Source organism: Prionailurus bengalensis, chromosome A2 (assembly GCF_016509475.1).
Source record: "Prionailurus bengalensis isolate Pbe53 chromosome A2, Fcat_Pben_1.1_paternal_pri, whole genome shotgun sequence".
Lineage (NCBI taxonomy): Eukaryota > Metazoa > Chordata > Mammalia > Carnivora > Felidae > Prionailurus > Prionailurus bengalensis.
In genome coordinates this window covers 1,774,310-1,781,153 of record NC_057348.1, presented here as the reverse complement: position 1 = coordinate 1,781,153, position 6,844 = coordinate 1,774,310, and the positions used below count along the sequence as shown (strand labels likewise).

General features: G+C 64.8%; 1 protein-coding gene across 2 annotated transcripts; it reads left to right on the top strand.

Moving 5' to 3' along the window:
- The first annotated feature begins 552 nt into the window (after positions 1–552).
- On the top strand, positions 553–6,549 carry DIRAS1 (DIRAS family GTPase 1). Of its 2 annotated transcripts, none has more exons than XM_043586073.1 (2): positions 553–639; positions 3,275–6,549. In XM_043586073.1, the coding sequence occupies exon 2, from the start codon at positions 3,343–3,345 to the stop codon at positions 3,937–3,939; it is 597 nt and encodes a 198-aa protein (XP_043442008.1). In that variant the 5' UTR covers positions 553–639; positions 3,275–3,342; the 3' UTR covers positions 3,940–6,549. The 2 variants fall into 2 exon arrangements, with proteins under 2 accessions (XP_043442008.1, XP_043442009.1); XM_043586074.1 differs by lacking the exon at positions 553–639 and adding an exon at positions 710–1,489.
- The last annotated feature ends 295 nt before the right edge of the window (positions 6,550–6,844 follow it).

The window sequence follows — 6,844 nt, the reverse complement described above, 5'->3', positions numbered from 1 at the left end:
CCCCTCTGCGGCCCCTGCCGGGGGGGGGGGGGGGGGGGGGGGGGGGGGGGGGGGGTGGGTCTCCAGGTACATTCCCACTGCCCCCCAGCTGCTGCCTCAGACGTCTCCTCGTCGGAGATGCCGTCTTCATCCCAGCAACAGCCCCATTCTAGTGTGGGGCCCCACCAACCCACCCCCGCCCCCGCCGGCCCCTTCTGCTCCCCCAGCCCCTCACGTGCACTTCTGCCAACGGCCCCCTCCCTTTGCTCCCCTGGTGACCTCGACTCTGCCCGGCTCTTGCCCAGCTCCTGGCTCCGGGGTGACCCTGGGGCGCAGGGGCCCCCCGGAGGCAGACCCCACCCCACGGCGCCCCCGCGGCCCGGCGGCTCCCGGGTGCGCCGGCAGGGGCGCGTGTGCGCGGGGCGGGGGTCGGCGCGGCGGTGACCTTGGCCGGGCGCGGGTCCCCGGGGAGGGGCGGAGCGCGGCGCCCGGCGGGCGGGGACGGGCGGGGACGGGCGCGGGCGCGGCGGCGGCGGCGGCGGCGGCGGCGGCGGCGGCGGCTCGGGCGGGCGGGCGGCGGGCGCGCGGGGGGCGGCGGCGCCCGAGCGGACACGAGCCGGCCAGCAGCAGCCGCGGCGGCGCCGCAGGACGAGCGCCCAGGTAGGCGGCCGGGGCGGGGGGCCGGGGCGCCGGGCCCCGCCGCCCCCCACGCGCGCGCCCCTCCTTTGTCCGAGCCCCACCCTCCCGGCCGCGGGGCCGGGCCCTCCTCCTCCCGGCGGCCCCCCCACCGGAGCCCCCTCCCCAGATCCGAGGGGCCCTGGCCCTCGGCGCGCCCACCTTGGACAGCTCCCCCTCCGCGCCCTCCCGCCCCCGCGGTACTTGCCGGGCGCCCCTGGGCCAAGCCGGCCCCTCCCCCAGGTCCAGCGCGGGCCCCCTCTCTGGGTGGGTCGGTCCCGCTCAGTCAGAGCCCCCTCCGCGCGGGGCCAGTTGGGCCCTGGGCCCGTCTTCCCGCGGAGCACCGGCTCGGCTTCCCGCCCCTCGCCCGGGAGCCGAACCAAGCCCCTCGCCCGGGAGCCCCTCCCCTGGTCGGGCCCTTCCCCCACCACTGACATCCTCCGCTGGCCAAGGGGAGCCCCGTGGGCCGGTCCCCTGAGTGTGCCTCCCCTCCCTCAGGCCCCCTGTCATCCAACCCCTAGGTCCCTAAGCCAGACCCCTCCCCCCATTTGGTTGAGCCCTGCGTGAGTGCGTGCGTGCGTGTGTGTGTGTGTGTGTGTGTGTGTGTGTGTGTCCTGTGCCCTCCCCTGGGCCCCGGCCTGTTCTCCTGGCCCCAGGAGTGTTGGGGAGGGCTGCCTTGCACAGGAGGAGGTCTGTGTAGCCAACCAGGGCCCAGTTCAAATCCTGCTCTGCTCTGTGACCTTGAGCTAGTCCCCCCCACCCCTGGAGCCTCCTGCCGTGCCCCCTACCCCCACCCCGCAGGAGGAGGAAGAGGGTGAGATTCAAACAGCACAAGGTAGGTGCCTGGCATGGGTTATTGAATGGGGGTTCCTACTCCGGGGTCGCAGGGCCCTTTCTAGAGGACACCATGCTAAGGGGCCTGGAGTCCTGCCGGGGGGTCTGCACCCGGAGCAGGACAAGGGCGGTCTGGGTCTCCCAGCCAGTCATGGCGGTGCCTGGCTGCACACTCACGTGCCCACTTCTCTGGGTGCCCACCCAGGGAAGGGCAGTGCCTGCCGAGCTGGCCGGTGCCCCTCGCCACCCCCCTCCCCCGCCGCCGGCTCCCAATGGTGAGAATTGCTCTGCACATCACCACCATGCCTATCCGGTCTACTAGGAGGTAGTCCTGGGAAGCCTGTAGAGGCAGGCCTGGCACGTAAGTGGGGTATGTGTCTGCTGTTACTTTTATCGTTCTGTCTCTGGCGAACCTGGTACCTGTGATCCTTCAGAACCTGCCCTGAGCCCTGGTGATGGACAGTTATGACTGCCCATCTTTACCGGGAGCCCCCGTGTGCCGGGAGCCTGGCTATGGGCTTTATCCGGCTCCCACAGTGCTCGCCCCAGCAACCTGTGGAGCAGGCAGCGTGCCTGCTCACATTCACAGAGGACAAAACCACGGCTTGGGGGCCCCAGCTGACCTTCCTGGGTTCTCACCACCTGGTCTTACACCCCTACACACCCGAGGGAGGTGACTTGGTGCAGGTGCGATCTTATGTCTCCTCTCTCCCACTGTGGACCTACCTCCGTACTCAGGGACCCTCAGAGACGGCTGGGAAGAAAGAAGGGAAGGGGTGTCCTGCTTTTCCTAATTAAGGACACAGGCTGGGGACAGGCTTTCTGCTATCCACCCCCCCCCCCCAGCCCAGGGCTCTCCCCTCACCTCCATCCTTTCAGGGTTTGTTGTGTTCTGTGAGCTCCTGAGGCCACTGGACCTCTCTGACTACAGGTGCAGAGAGAGATGATAGGGGGATGCCCTTTCAGGAGGTTCTGTTCCTACAGACAACAGCAGACCCGAACCGGAGGCCAGGACAGGCCAGACTATCCTCTGGGTGCAGAGTGCAGGAAGGGGGGACCTTTCTCTCTGGGCTCAGTTTAGTTTTCCCACCAATCTGGGCTGCTATCAGAAATCAGGGCCACGATTTGCAAGATTGTGACTCTTGGACCTCCAGCATCAGGATCGCACTTACGGGATAAGAGAGGGGAGCGGCTTTACGGTGCAAGTTCCCCGGGCCACTAGGTTTGTCACTTCCGGGCCCAAGAGGACAGGCCTGTTAAAGACACGTGGTTCCCGTGAGCTTCAGGGACCTCTGGGCTCGGGGAAGGGCAGGGAGCCTGTGGTTGTCGGAGAGAGGCACCCGTTCACCCACTTCACAGAAGAGGACACTGAGGCTCAGGGTCACAGAGCCAGGTGTGCTGGCTTCTAAGAGCTCACGGCCGTACTAGGAAGGGAAGGAGAAGCCAGGGCAGCCTGGGGGAGGGGGACGTGCAGGTGGGGAAAGAAGTTTGTGCACTGCACGCCGCATCCCTGCACCTCTTCCAGCCCAGGGTCCCCTGGGAAGGAGCTTGGGCCCCAGGTTGTGTCGGGGCTGGGAAGCAAGCGAAGGAGGCTGGCTCCAAGCCTGCCTGCAGGGTAGAGTTGCCAAGTCAGCCAGATCAACCAGAGGGCCTTCCCAGGATGCGGGAGAAGCGCCGTCTCCTCTGAGGAGCTGCCCCTTGTACTGTATCACCTCACCCCCAGGGGCCCAGAGCTGTCCCCCCTCCCGCCTGGGGCCTTTTGTGCCTGACACTCCTCTCTGTGCAGGGTCGGTCTGGGGTTCTAGCAGCTGGCACGAGCCCTCCCGGCCCTGACCCCCACCCACCGCGTGGAAGATGCCTGAACAGAGCAACGACTACCGAGTGGTGGTGTTCGGGGCGGGCGGCGTGGGCAAGAGCTCGCTGGTGCTTCGCTTCGTCAAGGGCACGTTCCGGGACACCTACATCCCCACCATCGAGGACACCTACCGGCAGGTGATCAGCTGCGACAAGAGCGTATGCACGCTGCAGATCACCGACACCACGGGCAGCCACCAGTTCCCGGCCATGCAGCGGCTGTCCATCTCCAAGGGCCACGCCTTCATCCTGGTCTACTCCATCACCAGCAAGCAGTCGCTGGAGGAGCTGGGGCCCATCTACAAGCTCATCGTGCAGATCAAGGGCAGCGTAGAGGACATCCCCGTCATGCTGGTGGGCAACAAGTGCGATGAGACACAGCGGGAGGTGGACACCCGCGAGGCCCAGGCCGTGGCCCAGGAGTGGAAGTGCGCCTTCATGGAGACGTCGGCCAAGATGAACTACAACGTCAAGGAGCTTTTCCAGGAGCTGCTGACGCTGGAGACGCGCCGAAACATGAGCCTGAACATCGACGGCAAGCGCTCCAGCAAACAGAAGAGGACAGACCGCGTCAAGGGCAAATGCGTCCTCATGTGAGCCCGGGACGCCCGCCACCAGCCGGTCCAAGCCTCTCCCAAAGCCCCTGCTCCTCCTCCTCCTCCTCCTCCTCCTCCTCCTCCAGCCCTCCGCTCCCGTCCCTCGATCCTCCCCGCCATCCCCCCCCTTCTCCTTCTCTCTCCCTCTCATCTCTCTTCTTCCCTTCCTTCATCCAACACCTCTGCGGGGGGGGAAACCGAGGCCCCAGTGAGCCCACGGCAGGTCTGGGGCTCCAACCTGGCTCTGCCGCACGGCTCTGCCTTCCCTCCTTCTCTGCCCCCCAGCCCTGTCTGCACCCCCCAAAGCCAAGTGCTGGAGGTGGCCCCCTGGATCCGCACATGAGAAAATGGGGAAGCTGCCCGTCCCCGCTGAGCCCGAGGACGCCAGGTCTCCCCTGTCTCTGCCCATCTCTGTCTCTTTCCCTTGGGTGCCCCGAGCCAGACCTGTGTCTCCCCCATTAGATCACTGTGACCTTGCTGGGGGCGGGGGGGGGGGAGAGTTGAAATGCACATGGACCTCAGAGTTCGGTTCCTCCTTTTGGTGTTTAATATACACTGCCCCTGCTCCATCCTTCGTGACTTCTGGCCTGTGCCCCCACCCCAGGTCCCAGATCAGTCCTCACCTCTGTCCCCACAGCCTCGGTTCGGGGGTGGGGGCGGGGGGGGGAGGCTTGCAGGATGGGTCTCAGGCCACCAGGCAATAACCACAGAGCCTGCGACAGCACCCCGCCAGCCTGTAGTCCCACTGCTCGCCCAGCCTGAGGTGAGGCTGGGGTGCAGGCAGGGGAGGCCTAGGACTGGCCCATGGCCACAGCACAACCCAAGGGGACTGTCCAGCGTGAATATGGAGGGTGTCCCCAGACAACGGCCCACAGACTGGCACAGTGTGTCAACACCAAGCCTCAGGCAGGGGGACATGGGGTGCTGGGGAGGTGGTACCCGGGGCCCCATCCAGGGGCAGGCGGCTGGACCCAGCACCAGCAGGATCTGAGGGGGCTCAAGGCAGAGTCTGTCTCCCACCAGCTGTGCCCCAGAGAGAGGGGGTCTGCCCAGGAAGGCGTGTCTCCTGGGGTCAGGGCTTTACCTCCACCAGGAGATTCTGAGTGCTCCAGACTGTCTAGATAACGCCACACTCATGGGACCCCATGGGACTGTGTCTGACAAGCCATGAAGTGGGCTGTAGGCCTGGGGGAGGGGGGTGCGGTGACCATGGGTGGTGCATTTGTGCAACTTGGCATGGACAGGCAGATGGCTTGTGTCTACGCTTACACTCGTGTGTGTTTGTGTGTGTGTGTGTGTGGCTGTCATTCGGGTAGGGTGTTACTGTGATAGTCTGTGTATGTAATGATGGTGTAGGCTACACGTAGGGGTGGGCGGTGCAATTGTCCATAGGAGTGGATATTTGTGTTGGTGGGAACCTTTGTACCAGCGTAAGTGTGATTGTAAGTGACCGTATTTGGGGGAGCGGGGGACATGGCTCATAGGACAGTGTCTGTAAACCGTTTCGTTCTGCCTGAGGAACACGAGTCCTGTCTGACTTTGTAGCAAGGTGGCTCTCGGCTCGAACTCTGTATCAGTCAGATGATGCTGCCTAACAAACACATGGCCACAAATCAGCAACTTGAAACAACACACGTTTATCACCTCCATCCCTGTGGGTCAGGAGCCTGGGGGTGGCTCACCTCGTCTCCTACTCAGGACCTCACGAGGCTGCGATCGGAGCACGGGCTGGCTGCAGTCTCATCTGAAGGCTGAGTGGGGAACCGTGCGCTCCCAAGCTCACACGGCTGTTGGCAACATTCAGTCTTCTGCTGTCGCGGGACCAAGGGGCTCAGAGGCTCGCTGGACGACAGCCAGAGCCACCCTCGGCTCCTCGCCACATGGGTCTCAACCTGGGGTTGCTGGCAGCGTTGGGACTGACCTGTGTGTGTGTGCGCACGTGTGAGAGAGAAAGGCCCTGTGGCTGGACAGTCGTGCGACCACGTGGGGACTGTTCATAGGCAAGAGGGGCTGTTCGTGTGCATCTTGGTAGCAGCGTGTTTGACTTTCCCTGTGTCCGTGTGACTCCACAGATGTTTACTGAGCACACCGTGTAGAGAGGGAGGGAGTGTGTGTGTGCATGTGTGTGTCACCACCTGGCACGTGGACGGGCCCTTGGAAGAGCTGGCAGCATCCTGCCTGGGCACAGCTGGGGTCCTTCATCCTGTGGCGGGTCCAGGGCCGAACAGCATCTGGTGATGCTCCCCCCACCCCCACCCTGGGAGCTTTTCCTGGGCCTTGCCGGGCAGGTGTCTGCAGCCCTTTCTCAGGGACACACCCTGATAGCACAATCTCCCTGAGACCCCGCCCACCTCCAGGCCTTTCCCACCCCAGGCACTGGTTCCCTGGGGAGAGGGATCCTGCAGCAGGAGGGGTAGGAGCCTTCGCCTGCTGCTGGCCCTTCCTGCCTGGGCATCCCCTGTCCTGGGGACCGTGCCAGGTCATGCTTGCTGTGGTTCCACCCCTGCCCCTTCTCCCCCCCGCATGTGGGTGCCCCCTGCCCCCCATTGTGGGGTCTGTGTAGCATTTGCTCTAGAAATAGTCTTCCTGCAATAAAAAAGTGGATCCTGCATTCCCCATCAGTGTTCTTTCTTTGGTGGGGGGGGAGGCAGCCCTGCAAAAGATGAGAAACGTGAAGGATGGGGGCAAGTGATGAGGAGGAGGTGAGGGATGAAGGATGGAGGAGGTGGGGGATGGGGGTGAAGGGTGGGGACAAAGGAAGGGGCTGTGGGAAGAGGTCGAACGTTTGCCACGAAGACAGTTCAGCATTCCCCCCGGGGGGCCCCCCCACAAGAGACCTCACAGGCGCTGCTGGAGCCCATCCTCACCGCAGCCACTTGCGAGGAATGAGCAGGTGCTTTGAGCCG

Excerpts from the sequence above, each read along its gene's own strand:
- DIRAS1 (XM_043586073.1), top strand. The coding sequence starts at position 3,343 with ATGCCTGAACAGAGCAACGACTACCGAGTGGTGGTGTTCGGGGCGGGC.